The sequence below is a fragment of the Sander lucioperca genome, chromosome 10, assembly GCF_008315115.2.
Source record: "Sander lucioperca isolate FBNREF2018 chromosome 10, SLUC_FBN_1.2, whole genome shotgun sequence".
In the NCBI taxonomy this organism is placed as follows: Eukaryota; Metazoa; Chordata; class Actinopteri; order Perciformes; family Percidae; genus Sander; species Sander lucioperca.
Genome location: NC_050182.1, coordinates 27,870,768 through 27,897,155, shown reverse-complemented (window position 1 = coordinate 27,897,155; position 26,388 = coordinate 27,870,768). Strand labels below are relative to the sequence as shown.

At 41.1% G+C, this 26,388-nt stretch overlaps 2 protein-coding genes across 6 annotated transcripts in view; one reads left to right on the top strand and one right to left on the bottom strand.

Moving 5' to 3' along the window:
• The window catches only part of si:ch211-269k10.4 (uncharacterized protein LOC100150242 homolog), a 5,498-nt gene extending 4,403 nt beyond the window's left edge, over positions 1-1,095 (top strand). Inside the window, exon 6 of the mRNA XM_036006262.1 lies at positions 1-1,095. This exon is cut by the window's left edge and continues 587 nt beyond it. The gene's annotated coding sequence lies outside the window, so the exon portion shown is untranslated.
• The window catches only part of zgc:158766 (uncharacterized protein LOC100009641 homolog), a 34,456-nt gene continuing 8,457 nt past the window's right edge, over positions 390-26,388 (bottom strand). For 3 of the 5 annotated variants that reach the window (XM_036006256.1, XM_036006257.1, XM_036006259.1), the window contains 23 exons: positions 19,378-19,575; positions 17,067-18,294; positions 12,382-12,585; positions 11,796-11,919; positions 11,246-11,339; positions 10,657-10,743; positions 10,321-10,437; positions 9,836-9,934; positions 9,415-9,557; positions 9,179-9,317; positions 8,980-9,102; positions 8,708-8,872; positions 7,603-8,471; positions 6,880-7,129; positions 6,470-6,559; positions 5,728-5,952; positions 5,329-5,499; positions 5,050-5,227; positions 4,826-4,942; positions 4,167-4,445; positions 3,076-3,305; positions 1,923-1,992; positions 390-487 (listed from right to left, as the gene is read on the bottom strand). In XM_036006256.1, the coding sequence (XP_035862149.1) occupies positions 1,948-1,992; positions 3,076-3,305; positions 4,167-4,445; positions 4,826-4,942; positions 5,050-5,227; positions 5,329-5,499; positions 5,728-5,952; positions 6,470-6,559; positions 6,880-7,129; positions 7,603-8,471; positions 8,708-8,872; positions 8,980-9,102; positions 9,179-9,317; positions 9,415-9,557; positions 9,836-9,934; positions 10,321-10,437; positions 10,657-10,743; positions 11,246-11,339; positions 11,796-11,919; positions 12,382-12,585; positions 17,067-18,078 (4,761 nt within the window). In that variant the 5' untranslated portion in view covers positions 18,079-18,294; positions 19,378-19,575 and the 3' untranslated portion in view covers positions 390-487; positions 1,923-1,947. Of the gene's footprint in view, positions 488-1,922; positions 1,993-3,075; positions 3,306-4,166; positions 4,446-4,825; positions 4,943-5,049; positions 5,228-5,328; positions 5,500-5,727; positions 5,953-6,469; positions 6,560-6,879; positions 7,130-7,602; positions 8,472-8,707; positions 8,873-8,979; positions 9,103-9,178; positions 9,318-9,414; positions 9,558-9,835; positions 9,935-10,320; positions 10,438-10,656; positions 10,744-11,245; positions 11,340-11,795; positions 11,920-12,381; positions 12,586-17,066; positions 18,295-19,377; positions 19,576-24,475; positions 24,750-26,388 lie in introns of those variants that run through there. The other 2 variants (XM_031299047.2, XM_031299048.2) reach the window with 2 other exon arrangements.

Here is a 26,388-nt window from a genome sequence, read left to right as displayed (position 1 = left end):
TATGAAGGATTTGTATGTTATTGGCGTTAGCCACTGGTGAAAATACTTAATTTCATTTCAAACTTTACTGTGACAAAGAAACGAATACAACAACACGTTTTAAACATTTTAATCATCTGTACAAACTTGTCATAACAGATGACAAAAGAAAAAATAAACGACATATGACAGTACAAGTTGTCTGGATTGATCTTCTTGCTATTTTTTTTGTTTGTTTTGTAAAATACATATAAAAAAAACTCATCTACAATATAAACAGATTCATACCTAGTTCATTAAAACAAATGTACAGACCACTGACGTACCATCATGGCAGTGTGTATTATGTGTTAATTTTCAATTTACAGTATTGTAATGAAATGTCTAGTTGAGCTTCATCCATTTAAGTCTTAGTGCTGCAAAGATGGACTCCTCTTATTTTCATTTCCTTGTCCTGATATACAAGCTGCTGTCGCAACAAGTAGCATTCAGCTTGAGGACTTCACAGCTACGAAGAAAGAAGGAAAACACAAGAAAGGGGATTTAGAAAAAGATCTTTTCTACACATTATGCACTCAAATTATTTTACTTGAGTCAGCATGCAATATAAAGTATGCCAGTCAAGTAAAGGGGGCCATTTAAACACATTTAAGGTGTAAAATGGCATTATACAACACATTTTAAAGATAGATAGATTTTGTCAAACCAATCATTTGGTTACCCTAAAGTTGTAAAACTTCCAGTAATGACTGGGCATCAGCGTTGCTTACAAGATCAAGGGGGCGATCAAATTAGGTATGGAAGATGGTTTTTTTTACGTCCTTAAACCAGTGGTTTTCAAACTTATTTTCAGGTGTTTTTATTTTAAATGTTTTACAAAGAAAAGGGGAATACAACATGTATTTTCAGTGCTGAAGCAATTTTATTGTCAAAATATGTACATATATAAAGTCTGTCATATTTATTTAAAATGTTTAAGTCCATAACAATGCTAGAACTTTAGCGTTGCTAGATAAAATGTTTACAACTGACTGGAGCCTCAGGAATGAACAAAGAATGCTTCTTAAAAAGTAAGACCGAAGATTTAAGAGAAGCATATTTAAATGCATTAAAAGTCAAAAACCTACTTTAACTTTTATCAAAGCATTTAAAGGAGCAAACAGTTGTTTCGTTACTCTATTTAATGACAACATTCTTAACAGACTCTTAAGCATTTAAGACTTTTGAGGTCCTACTGTTTAAAAGTTGACCATGATTATTAAATACTATATAAACATGGGGAATAATAAAAAAGAATGTATGGATTGTGAGTTTTTGCCATTTGGGTCCTACAATGAACTGAAGTTATTCCACATGAATTCAATTTGCTTAAATGTAAATATAATGATGCTCTTCTCATTCTGTTCAGTCCATTTCAACATCCAGGTCATACTGTTATTTGCATTATAATATTGTATGCATTTAATATTTTAGTGTATTGTGGTTATGCAATTCATTATTTTTCAAATTAAGCACAATAAAGGCTGCACTTGAACATCAGACAACAAATAAAAACAAGTTAAACAGTTTGTTTAGAAACACAAAACTCAGGCATCAACAAATAAAACAAAACATAAATGCATTCCAAAGCCCCAAAACACAAAACAAAGGTTGTAACAGAGCATGCGTGTGTTCAAACCCTTGACAACATATATATTTCAGGAAACAAATTTTACCATCGGATGCACAGAGGAAAAGAGAGGATGAGGAACCATGAAAAAGAGCCAGAAGTTTACAAAACAAACCACCCATCAGGAGGAGAGCCTTCTAACCCATGCAGCACACAACACAGGCAACAAAAGCACATTTTCACACAGATTAGTAGTCAGTCGGGTTCCTCACAGTTGTTAATAAGACTGCAGGGAACAACACAGATGTCCGCTCTGGTGACACCGGTTACTTACTGAGCTAAAACCCCTCAGCTCTGAGTCAGACCACAGTAGAGAGGCCTACTGCTATATGAGAGGTCTTGCTCTGGTAAAAAACAAAACAGCAACAAGGTGGTGAGTGAAACTGAAGCTTCAAATATTCTCTACCACTTAAATCCTTAAAATCTGAAATCCAAATAAAAAAAAAAATACCTGATCATTTAAATAATAATCAGTCTAATCCGCTTGTGTGTTTTGTTGGATTTCATTAATATGTAGCTGTTTATGAGAAGACAGTATACATCTGAGAATGAAAGCTCCACATTCAGATTAATGCGTGAATAAAGAGAAGAAAATATAGCAATCTAAAGACTTTTGAATGACATGTTCAATATAATTGGAACAGCTTTGAGTAGTCTAAAGCTTACTCAGACGGTGACATTTGAATCCTAAACCTCTTCATATGATCAGATACCAGTGCAGACTCAACATGATTTTTACAGTCATCATAGCCAGGGTATATTAGGGTTATAAAATGAATTTTAAATCCTGGCTTTAGGTTTCTTTAGGCAAATGGTTTCTAATCCCTATCCTTACTAACCTCATTCTCAACTTGTTTGTGTATGACGGCAAATGCAAAAACTACGTTCAGAAAGCAGGAGCTGTTTAGAATGATATGCAGCGCACATTTTACTCTCGACTGACTGACGTTTTCGACGATACAATAGTAACACTATAGCACTATATTTAACCCTGTACCAGTCGGAATACAGTACATTTGGGGCTGAATTTTCTATACAAGTAGATTAAGGAAATAGGAAAAAAATATAATATATTATGGGGTAAATCTAGGAAAGAGTTAAAAGGTTCAAACAAGTAGATTACCTTTTTTTCAATTAAAAAAATACATAATAGAGTAAAAAAAAGTGAAGTACTTTATGTAACTGTCCCTGAACCTAAAAAATACATGCAAATGTTCTGCTGTGAAGTATTCATACCTCTATATAAAGGTAGGCTAAAGCAAAAACACAGGACTTAAGAGAGAGCCACAAAATATAAAGGGGTGTCACCGTATCTAAAACTGTACTTCTCAATATATAGTCTCATGAAACAACGCGAGGATAGCAGTAGTACAACACCAGGTCATCTTAGTATAAGAAGAAAACAAGGAAGATAATCAAACACTCACTGCTGTGATGAACTTGCTGCTCTGGGGTTGGAGGTCCTCCTCTTTCTCAAATAGGGAAGGAGACGCGATGGAGGAGGGAGGCGTGGAGGAGCACAGGAAAGACGTGGGCTCGTTGTTGTTGCTGTAGGAGTCCATGACAATGCTGGGGTGCCCGGGTATAGTGAGGGTACTCGGCCCTGTTACACTGTCAGTGGAGGTACACTGGGAGGATGTCTCTGAGCTCTCAGTGACTGTCACACAACACAGAGAGAAAGACACATTAATACTGTAATACTGGATCAAGCAACACAGAACTCCATTAATTTCCTAATGAGGCAATTGTGTTTGGTTTGTATGTTCAGACTTTGGCAACTCCTAGTGGTGGCAGCAAAGAAGACACTGTGGCAAACAGTAACCCCCCATCTACCCCTGTAAAATTGCTACACAAGGCGCACTATATACTTTTGTATTTCCTAGTTTACATTTTTAAATATTATTCTATTACAGCTTGTTTTTGCGTGTTTGTCTTTGTTTCCTTTATCTTATTTTTGTCGTTTTGTGAAGCACTTTGTAACACACAGAAACTGACTTGGAGTAAGTGAATACTCATGCAAACAAGTATTTTGTATTTTATATTTGTAATTAATTTACATTACTTTAAAAAAGGTTCTTTAGTTTGGTGTGACATCAGCAGTTCAGCTAATACTTTCAGTAGTAAAAATTGAAGAGAGAAATGAGAAGAAAGCACAAATGAGCGGCAAATTATCTTTAATTTTTTTTTTTACTTAAAAAGGTGCTGTAGGTAGGACTTAGCCAAAAAATTTGAACATCGACAACTTCTCAGTCCCTCCCCCCTTTCTGCTAAAGCCCAAAATGGTCTCCTAAGCCCCTCCCCCCACAAGGGAGAATGAATGCGTATGCATGAGCACTACAGGCTGTAGGTGGTGCCAGATTTTTTTTTTTAATTACCTGCTTCATGTAGTTCTACTGGAACATAGGGTCAGTTTCAGCAAATATGACAGAAAGTTAGTTTTATAAGTCTTACCTACTGCACCTTTAACTGAAGATAATGGAGCTTATGGGTTCTACAGCAAAAATAAATAGTGACTCACTCATGGAGGGCTGGTTCCCATTGTCCTGCTCCAGCTCATCTTCCTCTATGCAGTCGTAGGGCCACTGGGCGAAGGAGGGAACACTGGGCACTAGGTATGGATGCGTGTGCGGGTGAGAGGGTGAGGAGTAAAGATGAAGGTTGAGTGAGCCCAGCAGGGAGGAGGACGACTGGCTGCTGGAAGAAGAGGTGCTGCTGTTGGAGATGGTGGAGTGAGGTCTCTTGAACGAAGTAGCGTGTTCAAACGAAGGCACCGCGATAGATGCCCTGCTCCTAGACTCTGTCGGTAAAGACAAACTAAGTGAGCTGCGAGATCATGGGAGGAATGAGAAATGACAAGAATGTACAATAATGACGACAAGCATCTCTGGTGAGCCATGATAGAGGAGTAATATAAAACAGTTTACTGCTGCTCTGATGACTTCAAATCAGTATAGATCAGATTACATCTGGTGTGTTAACTTGACAAAACTCTCATAATACTACTTGCATTAAAACACCTGTAAGCAAGAGGTTTAAAGCGTTTGTGTTTTCAGCAAAGAATGTAAGAATAATTGTGTTATTTATGATAATTACAAGGTGAAATATGAAATTGCAATAAACTGTAGAGAGGAGGAGAAAAGAGGGAGAGAATACATAAAGTGTACACGAACAGCTCACCTGACCCCTTCATGATATAGTCAATAGCTCTGTCACTGATAGCTGCATCACTTGGCTTGATGTCCATGAAAGGCTTGCTTCCAATCCCCATGGACACCATCTCCTGCATGCGCAACTCTGGAATCCAGAAATAATTTTTTTTAATGACACAACCTTTGTTTTACATGGGATAAAGGGTCTGAATGTCTCATTGATATGCAGATCAAAATGACAATTATAAACACCTCTGTTTCTGAGCGCCTGCCTCCACAGAATCTTCCCTATGATGGCGGTCCACACAGCCTTGACGTCTGCGGAGCTCGCTTGGAGTATAAACGTGTCCTGTGACTTCCTCCGACGAAACCAAATCTCAAAGCGTAGGCCGCTGTCGCCAACATTTTCAGTCATACCTATCTCTGCTGTCTAAACAGAAAAGAATAGAACACTTACAACATTACATTTATTGTCATTATACAAGCAGAAGAAACTGCCACAAAAATAATCCTCAAACAATAAACTCTTACTTTGAAGGACTGTTTATATATGTAAAAGTCATATCCTCCTTCTATCTTCTTGGTCTTGCTGAAGAGGATGAGGTCTTCAAACAAGAAGACGTGGCGGAGGTATTTCCTCCGTCCACACCAGACTATGAACTCATCCTGGCAGCGGAGTTGACCCTGCTCTTTTAGGTTCACCTGGAGAGGAAACGCGGCCGTTCACATGCGTCAGAGAGAACAATACAATTACTGGTGGGACTCTGACCTCACTCTGCTGTATACATAACAAGATGACCTCCAGTTCAAAAATAGTATTGTCTTGCCAGAATGTCTTATAATAATCTTAAGTAGTACTTGGCTTTTATGCTGACATCAAAATATTCATTATAGCATCACATGGCTCTGTGCCCGTGCATTACTACTTACATCACAGCCCCGAATGGCATCCATAGCCAGCAGGTCATTGCCATGGCGAAGCTGAAACTTGACCATCTCCTCTGCAGTGCGGAGGTCACTTAGCTCCTGCTCCTGGGACTGACTGCACTCCTTAATCAGGTCTTTCAGCAACAATGCATATTTACTCATTCTCTGGATAGGCTTCAGCAAGTAGGACGCCAAGTCCATCTTGTCTCCGAGCTCCATCTGCTTATTCTGGAGAAAGACACAGTGAGGGTTATTATCGCATTATTTTTGCTTTTTCTTGTCTTTTGAATATGGGGCTACTTTGTGCAAATGTCAAAGATGTGGTGAGTTGCGCAACTTTTCAGTGCTCTCTGGTGGACAAACTATGTAATGGTGACACTGTTTCTAAATGAACACAAACATCCAAATCCCAAAACAGCAACACGGGTTATGATCATTTTTATCATCTCCATGACAACTGAGCAGCTCCATCTGCTGAGGAAGGTCACAAGATGTAGCAAGTAAGTTGGACCTTGTGTTGAGAATGTTTTTGTCCAACAACATTTTTGGGCATTTCTGTACATTTTTTGCAGTAATATAATCCAATACCAATACCCAATACCATCAATATTGGCCATGTCGAGGTATTGCTTGGAATCTAATATGTCTATATTTTTTGTAATCCGTTTATTTAGTGTACAACCAAAACATCATGCATTTGCCCTGTGACCTGCCACTGTGTGAGGAATGTAGTTTCCAGACGCACCTTAAAGAATTCGTTCCCATGGCTGCTGAGCAGAGCGTCGGACTGGGGCTTATTCTTGCTGTACAGGGCATACATTCCAAACTGATCCTCCTGCACACAAGATTAACAAGTTACAACACTGACTAAAGTAAGAAGTATGCATTTAAGTATGATTCGCCAAACGTTATGAATGATTCAGCTTCCAATAGACTGTAAATGTAATGTATGGGTTCATTATGCTGCTGACGAGGGACTACATGGGTATACAAACAATAACAGAGTGATAGCGAAACCCTGACACTACGCTTAAAACATTGCGTTAAGTTGTTTTGAAAAACCTCAGAAACTACAGGTCAACACAACATTAAAGTCACTGTTATTGGGAGCCACTAGACCTGAGTGCTGTTTTTAGGCTGTCTGTCTGGACTCACATGTCTGAGGAAACAGCTACTGATGGACAGTGGGGAGTGGGCACATGATTCCAACTCCTTCAGGAAGTACTGACTGTGGAAGTCCCACAGTTTCTCCACATTGCCGAAAATGATGCCGCGCTTCCCCCGCAGGTCCTGGGGCAAATCCAGCCGCTCCATCTCGGGGAAATAGTGCTCAATGATGTAGCTGAGAGAGCGGACGTACTCCCTCTCTGTGGAGATCATCTCGTCCATGATGTGCTGCACTTTACTGGTCCACAAAAAGACATAAGGTGTAAGAGTATGCATGATTTACAGTGCATTGGTATAATCATTAATATAATATCAAACTTATGGTAATCAACAACAAAAATAACAAGTATTTTGATGGTCGAGTAAACGTTTTGCATCATTTAGAAAGTAAAAATACCAAATACTTGCTAAATATATATTTTAGTTATAACCATAACTAAACCATATTTGTCAAGGAATCTTCACAGGGAAGACAAGATAAATTCCAAACATTATGTGACAGATTCAAAAAAAAATTTGGGAGGAGATTTTAAAGCACTTTCCAAAAAAAACAGAAGTTTTACTCATGAGTTGGTCATGAATTTCATAGTGTTTGGTGTTTCTTGTATTTTGTCCATGCTCTATACATATATACACTTTTTTTTAAAACAACAAGTGTAAAGTAATATCCCAGTGTATGTACAGTATAGTATCAGTGATTCACTTCCTCACCTGCTCTGTTTCTTGCCATCTCCGTCACTGTGTCTGCTGTGAGTCCTGGAGGGCGTCGACATGCTGCGGCTGCGTCCTAATGCGGGGCTCGTCACGTCGGGTCTCTGCAGCTTCTTCTCTGCAGACACGTTATTAGCCACCTCCAAACCCTTGATGTACACACCCGTGTAGCCGTGAATGTGGCTGACGTCTGAGTGACCACTGTCCCTCGGGGTCAACTCATAGCTCATGGTCTTCTTCATGATCTTCTTCATTGGCTGCTTGCGGAGGCGGGCGGCACCAGAGTAGACGGGCTCTGAGTGGCAGGAGATGGTTGAGTCGATGGTGCAGTCGCTGTCCGTGTCGTCAAACAAGGACGGACTCTGCCTCAGTTTGCTGTCGCAGTTGGGGGAGAACGTGAAGTGTGAGGAGGAGATAGAACTAGTTGGGCTCTTGGAGAAAGGCCCAGCAGAGTGAGGCTTGTTGTCCTCAAAAGTCAATGGTGGTATTGCCGCAGGTAAAAGCACACATGCTTTCGCTCCACGCTGTTCTGTAGTGGCAATCTGGCTTCCTGCAGTCTTTATCGAATCCGTTGTATCCACGGCTGTGAGATTCGGGGCTGCTGCCATGGCTCGGGCCAAAGTCTCTTCCAACTGCTGTTTGGTCTGCTGACATTTGTGCCACACTGTGTTCCACTGCTGCAGCTGCTGAGGACTCTCCAGGGAGAGCACCATGTCGTTGAGGGTACTGAAGTTGTCCATGGAGAACTTGGATGCCTCAGTGTAGTAATCCTGCAGTATCTGCACAACAGATGGCGAAAGTCCGACACCTGTACTGTCCAGACTCAGTTGACAAAAATAATCCTGGCAGTGCTCCATCCACTGGTTCGCCTACAGATTTGAAACAGTGATTAATCTTTATAACATAGTTAGAGACACAGTATGGTTAACCCTGGCGACAAACAAAAATCCCTCTGAAATCTGCATCAGTTGTGAAGGAATTCTGTAGGTACTATGATATTTATTGTAAAGCTCTCTGGTTGAAAGTATATGTTTAATCCTAAAATGTTCACGTAAAACGTAACAGTATGTTTGACAGGATATCCACATTAGTTTTTAATACTTACTGAGTCATAGAAATCATACAGGTTGGTTAGGATGTCTAGCTGGGCCTTCCTCCTCTCCACACTGCTTAAGATAGAGCCCAGATGTTGTTTAAAGTCAAGCAGGACTGAACCTGGAAGGGACTCCGGAGACTTTTTCACCAACTGCAGGCCATGCCTCTGCTGGTGCTGTCAGGATAAAGACAAAATAGATCAACTTAGCTCCGATTGTCTTCTCAGAATTACACAATGGAGGTGTGGAATGTGTGGAATGTGTTTAAAAATATCACTTTTACCACTGACTCCTCCAGAAACTGGTCCAAGCTCTCTCTCATCTCCTTAACTTTGGGCACAGACAGAGTTTGCAATTCCAAAGGTGTGAGCTGCTTCTCTCCCTCAACACTGAACCAGAGTTTGATCTGGAAAGAGATTGTTTGATTAAGTATCCTATTTTTTGTCAAAAAAGCAGCAGAAGATGAAATAGTTGAAGCTCACCTGTTGTGTTTGCTCCTCAAACTTGCACACCTCCAGCAGGCTCTCTAACTGTTTCTGAGACTTGTTGGAAAGGATCACAAGCTTATGGACTTCTTCATCTACTTGGTTGTACAGTGCATTCAACATGTCTACAGCATCTCTAAATTAACAAAGAAAACAATAACAGGTTATGAAAACGTTTATTTTATTATCACCCCAGGTTTTGCTCATATTGACTCATGTCCTTCCTTCAGTACCTGTAGTTTTCATTGTCACCGGCCTCTTCCTTCCTGATGCGAGCAAGGACAGTTCCTCCTTCTAGACGCAGTCTGTTTAGACGGGTGTCATCCAGTACACACTTCATGAGATGCCTCTGCTGTTCCATCACCTCAGACACCTCCTGAAATAAACATACACAACGGTAAATAAAATCAAATGACTGGATACATTTCCACAGTGGATGTAAACACAAAGGAAGTGAAATATCTGCTTAATTTCAAACTCAAAACAAAATCCTGTCAATGACCTCAACAGGCACAAAGATCATGGCAAGTAACCACAAAACAAACTCCTGAACTGTTTACTCCAGTTAAGAGGAAAGAGGCCAGCAGAGCTATTGTGTGTCAGTGGAGACATAAATCAAAAAGCAAAACTGCCTGCAGGGGGTTGGGGTCTGACCTTGGAGGTCTTCAGGTTGCCGCTGTTGCTCAGTGTGCTGATGGACTCCTGAAGGGAAGAGATGGCTGCGCTACAACTGCTGGCAAACGGGTCAATTTTCTGTGAGAGAGATGTAGAGAAAGAAATGGAGGGAGATTATTAGCACTAGCAGTGTCAAAACATCATGAATTGTTGGAGCCCCTCGCCATTCTTAGACATCTGCAGGCTGTTCTGGAGAAAATAAAAACAAAATTGTCCCCCATTCCTGACTGCAATGCAACAGATTGAGTCAGGAAAAGCACTATTTCCATATAACAAACAGGCCGTTTCAACTGGCCCAGAGAAGCCATTTCTTGTAATTATACATAACTTTGTCAAAAACAACAGGAACTAGGAACAGCAAACATCCAACAGTGTAAAGTGAAACAAATATTTTCACCCTCGCCAAGCTCTTAAGTAGGTTTGCAAATATGTTTATAATGCCCAGCCACCTCCGGCACACTCACCTGTCTGAAGCTGATCCAGTGGTTGTGGTCGTAGTGGAAGGTGCCCTCCAGGTCTCGTGTGAGCTGGGTTTGGTCGATGTGCTTCAGCAGGGCTTTCAGAGAAGACAGTGTTTCAGTCTGTGGCAAGAAAAACACACGCTCAGTTTGATAATCTCATCATGGCCTACAGTGATGGCATTAGATAGGAATACATTAAAACTCAATCCAGTAACAAATATCAAATCTGAATTTGTGCAAATCCCTTATAAAATCTGATTAGATTTAGCATTCAACAACATGAATACATCACTTTATTTGAAATACCTTTTATTAATCTGATAATTAGACTTTATTTACCTGTACATTGGTGTCTCTCTCAGGTTTGGCGGCTGTCTCCTTGTCCACCAGGAAGAGAACAGTGTAAAGTGCATTTGGTGCTAACGCCTGAAAAAAACATGCACACTCAATTATATAGTCACTTAAATAGAAGAAAATAAATGATAATACATGTAGAGTGTAAAATGCGTATTAAAATGACTATGTTGTGGTTTGCCGAATTATCATCCCGACATAACTCAGAAAACTCGTAATCATAACATGATGATATGTCACAGTCAGCTGCAGTCAGCACGCTCCCAGTGTGCGGTTAAAAACAGACAAGTAAGCACAGGCTTCTCCACAAGAGCACTAAGGAGAGCCTTTTTTCAGAAAAATGTCTTGGAACAGCAGTCACTACAAATTTAAAGGTGTGCCTCCTTAAAAAAAGAAAACTGTGTCAGAGACTGAGAGGTAGAACAATATGAAATGTGTAAGGAATGCCCTAGTGTAATAACCCAGAGAGAAACGTAACATTACAGCTCAGAAGACAACAGAGATTTTAGCAGGACCTAAAAACTCTTTGGGTGTGTGTTGGAGAGTAATTACATATTTTCCACTGCGGGCTCACCTGCAATTCAGACAGAGATGACAACAGAGCTGGAACAGGCTGCTGCCTCCTGCTGTCTATTACAACAGTTAAGCCTTGATCACACCTTTCTTTCCTGAAACGAAAGTATTACAGTTATAGTACTGTCTTTGTCAAACACCTGACTGCATGCAATACCATATTTTGAAAGCAAAAAATTTGGTACTGTCTGATAAATGAGGGAAAAAAAGTATAAGATTATTTTATGACATTTATAGATGGTTTTGGAAAGTCCAACAATTCCAATTACACTTGAAAGACAAACAAATATCTAAGACCCTGTGAAACTGACAACTAACACTTTTTTCATTCTCAGGTTTACTGACTATGCCCTATATAAAAAATACTGACTTTTTCATTAATCTATAAGCTTTAAATAACAGTTGCAGTGTCAAGGAACATTGGAAAAATGCTAAACATATTATTAAAGTCCGCACTGGACAGCATTACCTTAGGGGTAAGGGACAGCTGTGAAAGTTACTGGAATTATTCTTAACACAGACAAAACAAACCTAGAGTATGCGTGACTCACCGCAGCGTTGAGTAGTAGTAGCCCAGTAAACAGGTGAGGTCATTGACCGTGCAACTCTCACCTGCCCACACCTGATCTCTCGTGCACACCTGCAGCACTGCCCTCCCATTGCGATCTCGGTTTCCTGGAAGAGAGAATGCCAGCAGGGGGTCAACACTTAATTCTTGCATGTCAACTATCATTGTCATTGTCAGGAATGTTTAAGCAGCTCAGTATTATCACATTAATGTTATCCTCTATGTGGGATCAGATAGGAATGTTACTTGAAAGTTTCTAAAATATCAGTTAAATTAAAAATGAGGGGTCAAAAAACAATTGCATGATAAAGGATACCCAGTTTTGCATTCAGCCTTTTACCACAGACCAAACACAGAACTATATTATCATGAACTTATTTGAGGATAATAGCAGTGTATGCTCTGTTAAGGCCTGTTCCTAATTTCCAGCAGTGGAGAAAACATGTTGGACATTGGAATTTTTAGAAAGCAAATGTGTTATTTCAGTGTGAAGTAAATGAACTGAAATGCATCCAAAATTAAAACAAGATGAATGAAAGCAGCTGATATCAGAATCAGTCGTCCCCTACCTGGCAGGATCACAGCACCTGATGTGAGCAGCTCTTGATTGACCCCTGACACCAGTTTGGGGAGAGCTGAGTTCCTCTCATAGGAAGAGCCGGATTCTGAAGCAGGCCTGATGGCAGTCCCATTGGCAGCTTTAGGACTGTGTGACTCTTCTCCACTATGCCTGTGCCGCCTGCTCTCACTGCTGATGATGTCATCACACTGTCCTGTGGAAATAATTATAAATAGCGGGCACATATTTTCTAAGTGATACTTACTGAGCTACAACTGTACAAAAATACAGTAAAATCAATAGAAATTAAAAGCTTCCATTCACCTCAGTACTTTTCGTAATACCACGTGAAACCAGTGTTTATTAGTGGTGAGATAGCAGTGCTGTAGTATTGAGTTCACACTGACTCATCACTGAGGCCAGGTGTTAAGTCAGCCTGACTCATACCGTTATTGGACTCTCATTCATGTCTTCTCATTCTCCTCTTTGGCCTTCCATACCTCAAGGCTCTTTTTATAGGAAGGCTGCTCCTGACATTCCCAAGTGGTAACACAGTTTATGGACTTGAACCTATTCTTAAGGCAGCGAAACACAGTATCTCTGTATAACCAACTGGATACTTTACTGTGCCTTGGCTAAGTACTGTAAGATTATCAAAATGGATAGCACAGTATGCACAGCATACAGAAGACCTGCAACAATTATTTAATGAATTGATTATTTGATCAACATATAATTCAACAGCAACAAACTTAATAATCTATTAATCATTTCAGTCAATATTACAAGCAACAATGCCAAAATTCTCTGGTTTTAGCAACTCTAATGCTATGATTTGTTGATTTTCATACAGAATATATCTGGGTTTGTACTTGGTAAGACAAAGCAAGACATAAATAAATATGTCCCTTTGGACTTTTGGGAAATTGTAATTAGCATTTTTCACTATTGTCTAAAAAACAAAAACAAGTCATTTATCAAAATACCGGGAAATATCTGGTAGATCATTTGATTATAAAAAATAATCATTAGTTTCAGCCCTAGTATAAGGACAGAAAGACACAGCTCCAGGTATTTGATTTGTAGTACAAATTGTTGGACCTGAAGGCAGCTCCAACAGTGGCATGGTACACCCATGGGTCCACTGTGAGTATAGCAGCAAGATCTCCTCTCCCCACACACCCCTTAAAATGGCGTGGCTTTATGCGTTGGGTTTTACTTTGTTTTGGCAGGACAAAACCCATGCAGCTCACCCACTTTCTACCCTAAATATATCACAGATTTGACCTACTCATTGATTTCAACTTATTTGTAATAAATACATTGATTTTACTACCAAGTATACTCTTATGTCGGCCATCCTTGTTACAGTCTACGAACTGGGCTGTGATAAATGTTAACACTTATATTTCATACGAACATTTAAAATACCATAAATTAAAACAGTCTACATGCTTGTGGCTATGTTAGGCTATAATTAGACACAGTGATGCTTTGAGCTAAATGCTAACACCAGCATGCTAACATGCGGAGGTTTAGCTGGTGTAATGTTAACTGGGTTCACCATCCTAGTTTAACATGTTAGCATGCTTGAATTTGCTATTAAGCACAAACACAAAGTACTGCACACGCTGATGGAAATGTTAATGTTAAATGTTTTGCAGGTATTTGGTCATAAACAAAGTACTGGAGAGGTGAAATTTTAACCTGATGGTAGTGGGATTACAAATGTTATTATGATTCATCCTCTAGGGACCATGCATGTCTGTTCATGGCAATCCATCCAATAGTTGATGAGATATTTCAGTCTGGACCAAAGCGGTGGACTGACCAACTGACTGACATTCCCATCCCATCGAACCACAGTCATAAATTAGGTCCTCTCAAAACAGCAGTGATCCAAGAATTAAATAGGCTTGAAAATAAACATAAAACCTTGATAGGCCATTGCTCAACCAACTCTGATGATAGATCTGTGATTATGGATCTGTGTCTGATGGACACCTGTTGTGTGTTGTCTTTTTAAACAGTTTGAGGCCTCTTGCCTGCTCTGTTCTGTGACAGTAAACCCTCCCGGCTCAGCCTCTATTGTCTTCAAATAGTCGGTGCATTTCCTGTGCGACTGTGTGGCCAGCCTGTGTTTGCTGCATGTTTCCTAAATTGCTTTGTTTTCAGAGGAAGTGACAAATGTAGAGTAAAGCCTCCTGAGTATTGTCCTGTGTGAAAGTCTGATTTTTGTGTAGTCTGTGGGACACATTTGTAAGCTGTCAAAGAGGCTAAATCTGCACTGGTTGCTGAAGCTTTGAGTTAGTTACTGATCACATAAATAACGGATGATGTATTTGGATATCGCAGAGTTTGCTGGCTCATATCATGAGTAAATAAACCCTTCTGGAGTTTTTTTCAGAGTGGTGTGAATCAGTGCAAGTTAGGTCTTGTGTTTCTGGACTGAATGGACTCTCCAAAGACACAGGCATAGTTTGAAAGGCTTTTTTTCCCGTGGATCCCCAGTGGCTGATTGATTCACAAAGGAAACTTTTGTAAATGAGGCAACCCATCTGGGATCAGTGCAGCCCCCAGCCCCAATAACACTGTAGGGTCATCTCATTGTGGGATGCTGGGGGTCCCTGTGGTTGGTTTACAGGGTTTACAGGATCCTTTGTTGCCTTTGAAATGTCGTTGTGGGAAACCTGCTTTGAAATAGCTGAAATACAATCCCCTCTGAGGTAATCTCAGGAACGCAATAGTGATGTGATTTAACTCAGTGTTTCCTCTATGTTGATTTTGTAGTGGCGGCCCACCATAGCAAAATTTCTGCCACCACGGTATCAGAAATAGGGCTGTTCAAAAAATGCAGTCGCGTTTGTCTTTTAAATTATCCTGCCGACACTGTTGTTCAGACAGACCTGCCCCAACTGCTAAAAAAAATACTAAAGGAAACACTGTAACTACTGTATGTTTGCTGCATGGTGTGTATTTAACACATTTAAATGAACATATACGTACTGTATATAATCACCTTTATTTATAAAATCAGTACTAACAGCCTTAGCTATCATCTGTCATTAAACTCAGTTTTCACCTCACATTTTAATTCACGGAAGAATCTGTGTTTTCTAAAAACAGCATGATTCCCTAGGTGGAACTCTGACACATTGCCACTTTCCTGAGCTACCCTGTCTGAACTAACACAAAAAAACAGACAGTGTAAAGAGAACGCAGTGTTGTGAGTAAAGTTCTGTTTCCAGGGCAGGGCCATACCTGTACCCTGAACGTGCCAATATATACAAGGTGGCCTTTGAAAAGCAATCTGTCACCAATGACAGCGTTAATGCTTCAGGGTTATGAGCTGTCTCAACTCAGACTCCAACTGTTGTAACCACTCTTGCTGCAAGGTATGATTACACACCCTGGTGAGAAACCACCATTATCTGTCTATTAAGACAGAAACTTGTATTTCACACCCTTAAGTAATATTGATGAGCAAGAAATGATGGGCCATGATCAGTCATACAACTGTTGGAGAAAACCAAACTTAAGAATACTGAAGAGGTCTAAGGTTTTGTAAAAGAGCATATTACTACAACAAAATTGACTATATGTTTTATATAAATAAATATATATATAAATAGAAAAGGTGTCAAATGTATAGTTTATTTTTCTAAAAAAGCAAAGCAATTTATGTACTGTAGTTAATAGAAAACATTGCTCAAACACTTATATCTAGGATTGAAAAATAGTACATTTATTGGGGACTATTTTCAGCTGTGGATTAATACACATTTTGGTGCTCTGGTGACTATTTATGGCAGCAGCATGGTGTATATTGGATCAACTCAAAATAAACCACAGTGCCCATGTTCATTGTGATGAAGGAACATGTCACCCCGTACATCAGTGTTGCTCATTGATGCGTTTTTCACAGCTTTTGGACACAAATGAAGGTCTATGGCACAGAGGAATAGGTGATCTCATGCTTACACAGGCAATACTTGTTATTGGTTTTGGTGTTTTAAAGAGATTTTTAGATTCCCGCAATAACGTAAAAATGTAAAGTTGCCAGCCTTATCCTTTAAGTAAAATTAGCAATAACACATTGTAGTATTTCCACTATGAGTATATGTCCTGCATTCAGAACTTACTTTGTTAAATGTACATAAGCATTATTGGCAAAATGCACATAAAGTTATTTATGAAAAATGTTTTCTTACAAGTTGTTTACATACTGTATTGAATAATACACATATTGTATACTAAGATTATTTTGAAGGATACATTGATGTGTAAGAAGCAATGTATTTGTAATTTTTAAGCTGGTTGAGGAGGAGCTGATTTTATCTACTTTATAGTGTGTACTGTACACTGCTGGGTGTTTAATCTATAATGATGCTTCGTATTTTATAAGTTGGTCATACGTTTTGAATGTAAATTCTTAACCTGCAAAGTAACTATAGCTGTGAACTAAATGTGGTGATAAATAAGGAAGGAGCGATAAGTACTATTTGCAGTTGAGTAGAAGACTAAAGTGCCATACAATACAAAATGATGTATGTAAAGTACAAGTATCTCAAAACTGTACTCAAGTACAGTAGTTTAGTACTAGGTATTTGCATGTACTATGATTAACAGTAGATTGAGTGTGATTTTTGTACATTGTGACAACAAAGGGGTGAACATCAGTGCAGCATCACATACCTGACTCCTCTTTGCTGCTTCTCCTCTCAGAACCAGGAAAAGCCGCCTCCACATCCAGCTTCCCAAAACGAAGAGAGTAGCCATTCATCAGCTTTTTGGGGGAGGTGCTAGCTGAGCCTCCAGAGGAGGATCGTTCCCGGTAGCCTTTAACCTGGCCTGCCTTGTTAGTCCTTTCCAGTGACTTTGAACGTCTTTCTGCCCGTCTCTCTGCACTCCTCAACCCCCTCTGTAAGTAAAGTAAAGGTGTGCTGGGCCTGGAGTCATCACCACTGAGCCAGCTCCGGCTACCCAACCTCCAAGATAAGTGTTCTCTGGAGGAGGTCCGGGTGTCGGGGCTGCTGCCTGGTGTCACTGGGCTCTCTCTTAGGCCAGCACTGTGCTCTGGGCTTTCCTCCAGGATGGATTCAGAGCTGGACCCGAGGCTCATGGGGTTCTGCAGGGCCTCCATGTAAGATTTTCTGAAAAGTCTCCTGCTCTCAAATGAAACAGAGTCCCTTGGGAGGCGGCGTCGAGGGCCTGGGTTACTGAGGTCCGTACTAAAAGAGAGCATCTTGGACCCTCTCTCTCTCCCACCACTATCCTCACTCCCTATCCCACTCTCTTCAGTGGGTCTTTCGATTTTAATGATAGGTGCAGCAGTGTCCGGTGAACCAACACTGTGGTTCTCACTGCTGGGGTCCATGTGGTGTGTGTTTGGGGAGGTGGGCTCAGAGAAGATGGAGTCAGCTCCCTGAGAGTGCAGGGACTCTCTGGAGCTGCGGTGGCTGTCCAGAGTACCCGTGGATCCACTGGTGCTGCAGGTGCTGAGATGGCCGCGGAAGCCGCTTCTGCTGCAGCGTGCTTGCATGATGGCGTCCGCCGTGCTGCTGACAAACAGTGGGTTGACCACGTTCTTCCACGGCGTCCTGTACACAGCCGTACCAGTGGTAAGCAGACAGTTCTGTAGTGGGTGCAGGTTTCGGTCTCGTGTCACATTCTGCAAAAACTCAGCTGTGAAGACGCTGCCATACATGCTCTCTGCGATGGGGACTTCTGTGATGGCCTGCCCACTGACCGACAGACATTTTATTACGAGCTTGGCAGTCTTGCGGCCTAAAGGAACAATCTGTAGGTAGAAGTCTCCTTGCTTTAGGCGCACTTTGTGCAGAGGGGCAAGCTGCAGGACGACTTTCTCGTGGATGCAGAGAGGCCACCCCTCATGATAGAACAGCAATCCTCTGAACCTCACCTGAGAGAAAACAGAGAAATCAGTCAATACCCACTCCCATAAAAGATTATTATCCATGGCTCAGCTGTGATACGACTGACATCTGCAAAGCATTCAAACACATGTTTAACTTTAATGGAGTGGCGAGATGTTTTCACGGGACACACTGGATGAATCACTGTCAGCAATCACTTGACTAAAGAGGAATACCTGTCTGATCAGGCCTGTTTTTGCAGCAACCACAACACAAATCTTCACTGTGACAGAATAAAAAACAGACCCTAAGAGCAAAGACACTGTGCTCAAGGGTTGGCTTTTTTCATCTCTTATGAAGGCAAAGGAGGATGTGATCTTCCTCTGAAGCCTCTCATTTTGCCTGCAATACAAAGACGCTCATGCATGGCAAGCTGTTCTCGGGGGCTAGGCTTAGGTGAAACTATTGCTCTATGGCTATCGTCACAGTGTAATCACCACGGAGATGAATACAGAGGAATAAAGTTTCAGTGCTTTGGTTGTAGAGCCCTAACCCACAGCAATCGAAGCTTGTGAGAGAGAATATTGAATTTCATTTTGGGCCCAAGAGTCCATGGCAGCCTCTCAAACAGACCACAGTTTCCCTCTGTTTCCCTATTCAGAGAAAGATGGCTGCTTTTCAGCTTGTTTTCAGAACAATGATCAACTGTCTCAGTCTGATGCTCCCCCTTGTCACTCAGCAAATAAATTCACACTCCGCAGAGCTGTTCTCACATCCTTTTGTCACAAACATTTTGTCTTATCACTTCAGTCATTTATCTTTCAAGATGTTTATTATTCCATATTCCATATTATATTACTGTACATGTTTGAAGTGTTTAGGGAAGGACATGAGTTAACATGTCCTGACACACAGATACATGTTTTATTGGGGCTTTTAGTATTTCCTTGTTGTGTCCTCACTGCCCCTTTCTCAACATTTTATTTCCAACAGTCCAGCAGGAAATCACTAAGGTTAGTACCAGGTAAATCTCTGACTATGCTGTAACTCAAAATGAATTCTGAAATAAATCACAGGATTCCGTGGATTCCTCAGTTAAACCTCAGGTGCCACATCTATCAACAACTCACACAGGTTTCTTGTTGGATGATCTGCAAGATCCTCTTGGCAGGAAGCAAGAAGTCAATGAGGCAGCGGAGGCCGTCTCCTCGGTACTGCCTTTCCACCACACTGAAGAGCTGCCACAGGACGGTGGCAGCGGTGGCACTGAAGGGCCGGTACAGGGCTGACAAGGTGCTCTGGATACAGCTATCCAAAGACTCAGTGTCCTGAATGAAAACAAGAGCTGGATTAGGTTGGATATTTTTCATCTGATGAAGCGTGTACTACATATGTCATGGTAACAAGAAGACTTAAAGCCACATTAAATGCCATTATTTGCCAAGATATAGCAAAATACTAAGACATATGCTACATGGTTATGGCCTTGGTGTGAACATGGGATGTAAGCAGGCCAGTCTAAGAATTATTTTTCTCTCAGTGTTTTATTCAAAGGATTTTTTTTAAAGTGTGATGTAGTGACAGTATCCAGCATTTAAAAAAAAATTATTTTTTTTAAATATAATTCATTTTTGCGTATGCCTTTAATTAGCCTGTGATTTTTCTTTGGACCCTTTGGGATGTCCCGGACCCCAGGTTGGAAAACACTGGTCTTGAGTGCTCGAGATGCAAAGAGGTTACATTTGTTGTTTTAATATTTAAACAACACTAAGAGTCTTTAGCCATGCTAGTGGCTCAGTGAGGCTTTTTGGGCTTAGAGCTAAATGCTAATATTCAGCATGCTAACAGGCTCACAATGACAATGCTAGCATGCTGATGTTTAGCAGGTATAATGCTAGACACAAAGTCAAGCTCAAGCTGATGGAAATGTCCTAACAAATCTCATGGCAATCTATCCAACAGTATTTCACTAAAAAACATTTTGATAGTCTTTTAGGAAAACTCAGTAGGATTCATCCTCTGGGAACCATGAATGTCTGTACCAAATTCCTTAGTGATCCATTCAAAAGTTGAGATATTACAGTCTGGACCAAAGTGACGGAGCGATCAACCAACTATCAAGCCTAGCATGGTCAGAAACATCATACCAATGTTGCACAACCATGATCAAATAACAAGGCATCTGCTTACTGTACATTAATTCAACCAGATCAACATTGCATATGCACATGAGTTACTGAGAATGATCCCACTTAGCCAGACAGTCAGGAAGTTGGAACATGACAGGAAATGTCAGCCATGATGGTCTTTCCATCAGGGAGAGGGGAAACACCTGGTGGGAGTGACGTCACTGTCAGCGGACACAAACAGCAGAACTGGAAAGTACAGACTGGACTCCAGTTTTGGCCCGGATGGTGCAATGCTACCCACTAATAATAACAACCATGTCATCGCTGACTTTTATCTGAACCCTATATTGCCTGGGCAGCCAACGCCTGTCCCCACCAGAGCAGATGACATGTACCACATTGTTATTTACAACTTGTCCCGGGATGAAACAGGACAATTGGGATTACAGCCGTCCTGGATGAGGTTGACCTGCTCTTGTAGTTAAGTTTGCGTTTCAGGCTATGACCTTCCTCTCATCAGTCGGAGCCAAGGCCAAACATCCCTTGGCTATCGGTCTTTCCCGAATGGAACACAACAGTGGAATAGAGACATCTGCCTCCAATGATAACCACCTAGATAGATAGCAATGCCAGGGACAGTCCCACACTATGACTGAACCGTGTACCATGCTGAAGAACGTGGGGGTTAAGGACGCAGCTCCTAATCTTTACTTGAATGCTTACGCTGCATTTACATGACAATAAGTGTGTAAAAACAAAAAGGATGTCTAGAATTCAAGACATCCTGTATGCTCAAGTGAATTTAGCTTGTCAGACAGCCCATGTTTCACCCATTGTAGGATCTGTCCTGTTGATCCAAGCAGCTCAGCACCATCAATTAGAGGAGAGTAAGTACAGTTCAGTGCATTGGTACACATGCCACGACTCTACTACAAGGCGCTCATTGTGCACTCCGCCTCTCTAAGTGGTATGTGCTGTACAGTGTTTGGTGACTTGAAACAAAACGCCCACCTCCATTAGCAGGCAGTCTGTTTTTTAGTGAGACAAAAATGTCTCTGGGCATTAGTCACTGTTGCACCCGGTAGGAGAAGAATAACATGGTGTTTTTTTGGGGGAAAGCTAACAATGGGAGGAAAGCCCTCACTACATAGTTAGGACACACCAGCAAGTTGCTCTTAAGGTTCCCAAGGCATAATAAAAACAGTGGTAGTGACAAGGTAGTGTTTTTGAAGAATGATTACTCAACATAGCAGAGACTTAAGCTTTATGATCAATCAAATGCTATTAAACCTGTTGCACAGGAGTGGCTGTCCAAGTAATCCAATGCTACAATATGGACAGAAAAAAATGCACTTATCTGAATAATAGCTGCATGACACAGTGTTTACATTCAGAGTAGTGGAAAATAAACATTACATCATCACCCTGTAGATGATGTCTTACATGAGGTAGAGCATACAGTATATTGCTTTCCATTGTCAGGAAGCATTTGAAGCTTTTAAAAAGTGTCACCTGGCTAGTGGGAGACATATCTGCATGTCTCAGCAGAACGACTGAGCTTAGCCACCAAAGCTTAGCTTCCCATTCGCTTTGAGCCACAGAGGAATGCAGCGTGTATGGCTGTGTATGTCTAGCCTCAGACCCTCAGCCAGGACAGATTGGGAAGTCCCACCCCTTCTGATGCCAGGTCTTTGAAAGCGGCCGCCTGTGTGATGGAGGACTGAGGTAGTAATTATTGGCTTCAAGCTACAGGTAGGACACTTTTGTCTGCACCGTCAGTAAACCAGCTGTTCAGAAAGGTGCACAGAGCCGGTAAGTGAGTGAAACGATGGGGGGTTTGTCTCTCAATGAAACAGGAAAACATAGAGGCTGGATTGTCTTTGATATTAAGTTGGGGTGGGAACATAGAGGCATTAAATGTACTATAGGCAAATGTTTAAATTAGCTAGTAACTCTAATAGTACACAACGTTTAAAAGCATGTGTCAGAGTGCAAAGTGGAAGAAGACAATAATCAAAGTCAGAGGAATAGAAAGAGAGAAGGGGTGCATCACAGAGAAAGAAAGAGCGAGAGATCTACAGAGACAGAGAGAGCGAGAGGTGGTCACTGACACATTTAGTGGGTCAGGGACACAAAAGGCGCTGCCTACCAGGCCTCCAGTGGAGCATGAAGCCACCAGGGGAGTGTAACAGGAGAGCCCTCATACAGGCTGCTCACTAACCAACCTGCTAACAGCCTCAAAGGCAGCGGGCTCACAAAGGCCACAGGTTGCTCTGAGCTGCCCTGCTGCCAGGTGCCAGGACGCCAACAAAAGAGCCTAGGGAGACCTTATTGAACCTGCAGTTTGATTCAGCTTTTGATCTGTAGCAATAGAAATCCTATCTCATGAGAGGGGGAGAGACGAGGAGAGGGCCTGGGGCATAAAGCCAGATCTGAAAATTGCACTAATAACTCCATAGATCTTAAATCAAAAATATTGCTCTAAGAAACTGAATTTATTGGGAGATATCAGTGCAGTTTGCAGATTTTTTTTATCTAACTTATGCTTTCTCAGCTTAAGACACATACTTCCAAATCTTAGTGTTAAAGTAAAACTGAATTGTACTTGAACACACACATACAGATAGATAAGACACAAATAAACTCTGTCTCTCTGTGTATGAACACTACAGAGCAAGCTCTTCAGTATAATATTAGAAGGGCATTGTAAAAAGACACTAAAGTAAATGTTATAATGTTATCTCAGCAGATAAACTTTAACCCTGAGAGGCCCACACTGATAGTGTGCCAAACACAGCTGGGTCCGTAAGGTGACAGCGAGATCAACAGTAATGGAAGTCTGGAGGTGATAAACTGGCCCACCCACTTCAGCAAAAGTTACTCTTTTTATTTTCCTCTGACCATCAGGCTGTTTAATATGTTGTAAAGTGTAAGGCCTACACATTTTTTCAACCTATGTCATTAAAAAGTACTGCACAAAACAAAAGACGCAAGCTAAGATACAGCTGTACATTTTTCTTTTTAAATTAGACAAAATGAAACTGTTACCTAATGGAGCAGTGGGAAATATTTGACAGATTCCATTTCAGTTATCAGAAAGACTTGATTTATGTAGTCAACTAATGACTTTGTCCTACAATATGTAAATAAAATTGAGACAGGATATTGACAGGATATTGTTCCTGAGCAGCCCTGACAGGCTCTATAGATATGTTTTACTGTATACAACGCACACATTCACACATTTGATTAGCCTTTGCAAAAAAGGAAAACCCAACAACAAGAGACAAAAAGTGAATGGAGGTCCTTCAACCAATCAGAGCGGTGATGAGCAGTGACAGGAGAGACAAAGGAGACTAACAAACAGTCTGTTATTACCTCTGCAGGGTAAATATAGCCTGGGTGCATACCAAGTGGGAGGATGATAAAGGAAACTGACTTATCAGAAAGGATACAAACTTGTGTATTTCACTGACCCCAGAAATGAACACATTCATCAAATCTGGTTTTCATTCTTCTTGTTTAGCTGATAAAAGACAACCAATGCTGATGATGGCACACAGCTGAAATACATTGTTGTTGTTTGTATCTACTGAAGAAATAAGATGTTTTATTTATTTATTTATTTTTTAGAAAATAATTACACTCCCAATGCCCTTCGAAGTGAACACAGAGTATCACAAACAGGCAAGTATCTGAGAGCAGCAGACAAAGTAATACATCACACTTAAGTTCTCTTACTGAAACGTACGTTCTACTCCCATCTCCCTCAATTTATGCATGTCTAAAAATCTACCACACACACACACACACACACACACACACACACACACACACACACACGCACACACACACACACACACACACACACATACACACACACACACACACACACACACACACACACACACACACACACACACACACACACACACACACACACACACAAACACACAATCACACACACGTGTTCCAAAGAGGTCAGGTATTACACTCGATACAGAAGAGTTAAAACAAATGCAAAAATCACACAGAAAGAAACAGCAACTTCCAAAAAGTCTCATTAAAACTGTAATGAAGATACATTTAAAGCTTGTACCTTAATACTCAGGTAGTTGTCACAACTCCGGGACTTTGCTCTGGAGTGCATTTTGCCCAGTGACAGCATTTAGGCACCAGACGAAATACCAAATAAAAAATAAAAAATGAATAAATAAAAGTTGTCAACTCCAAGCGCTAAAATCCAGTGTACAATCCACTCTGTAAGTGCTGTAAGTCATTGCAGTGATATCAAGGTCCCGTGCCTTCTCTCTCTCCAGCTCTGTCTGTGTGCTGCAGTGTAGGCAACTGGAGCAGAATAAACTCCTGTCGGAGCGTGAGAGAGGCAGTGCGCTGGCTTCCCCGTCACCCTCCCTCCCTCCCTCCAACATAACCTCCCCCGCCCTGCCACTGCTCTGCTACTGAAGCCTCTTCCAGCTGGATAAATGCACACTGCTGCAACTTCAGGCTCATCATTCAGAGAGAAAGAGAGAAAAAAACACACTACCTGACCTCCACACCCCCACCGCCCCGAACCCCCAACACTCCACCCAGCAGGGGTCGGACTGACTAACTCCTCTCTGCCCCCCCTGACCCCTTGCACCCCTACCTCCACCGGCAGCTCCCCTCCACCCTTCCTGCCACAATGGTCTCTCTTTGTCCTGACAATACAAATGGACTAGGGTTTCAGCTTATTCTGCTGCTTTTCAAAAGGAAAAAGAAAGGAAGACATCAGCATAGGATTGGTGGCTCAGGTCCCTCACTACAACAGCGTTCCCCTTAAATATTGGCAAGGGTATACCCAATTCATTAACTGGTCCTTAGAAACCACTGACATATGCGGGCCATCTTCCTGGTACATAAGACAGATATGACATCTTCAAAACACATTGCCTCTAAAACAATATATAAACTGTTTGTCTTTAAAGAGCTCTTCTAAATAGTGTGTCTTTGAGTTGAAGACATGGAACCATAAACTTGATTATATCATTAGTTAACATTCCTCGATGATGACATCTGACGGGCATCACAAGAAAACCCTAACCGAGACACAACACAGGAGAGGTGAGCATGTTTTTACCGCTGGAATGCAGCAAAGTGACAATTTGTTAGCTCCTTCCCATAACTTCCTAAACACAGGAAATCATTGTTCGGGGAAAACATGATCGGTGAGAATGCATGCTTTGTGTAATAAATGTGTAGATCACATTTAGACAGAGACGGTAGTGAGGATAGGTAATTGGGTTGGTTTATATTTAGAGATTCTTGATTCTCAATGACCCAATGAAGACAAAACGACACGCTGTCACTGCCAGTCACACAGCACACGTGTGCTCACACATAAACACTGTAGTTACTCTTATGTTGACAAAAGTATCCAGAAGCATTTGCACTTCACACAAAAAAGCAAAGATGTTACTGTAAACTAAGAGGTAAGATCATAAATAGTAACACCACGTATTGTTATATACAGTATATCAACATTTAGTCTTATGTATATAGCTACTGTATAATCTGCTATTTAAACAGAGACACACATACCTCGCATATGTACTATGCAAATATACACTCCTCTCTCTCCAAGTCACATAATGTTGGTGCCATGTCTGACCCTATAATTTCTGCTACCCTGGCCATCTCCACTGCACTGGTTTCACTGAGAGCAGATTGTCTTCTTTTAAGTCCCCCTTTTTTCTCCTTTTCCTTCTTTTTAATTCTTACTTATCTCACATGAGCAACAAAACGGTTCAAGTTGAAGTCAACAAAGGTCTCGGGTTGGCATACTTCCAAGATGCAGGCGCGTCAGCCAAGTGAGCCAGCAGGATGCCCACTAAAGCAGATTTTTAGTCAGCCCTATATAATTTTGGAAGTGAGGCTGCAGCTCTGTCTGAGTGGTGAATTAGTTATGTTTTTAAGATATTGAAGTAAAATAAATGAAGCAAACAGTAGATAGATGACAGGAAGTGAGGGGGA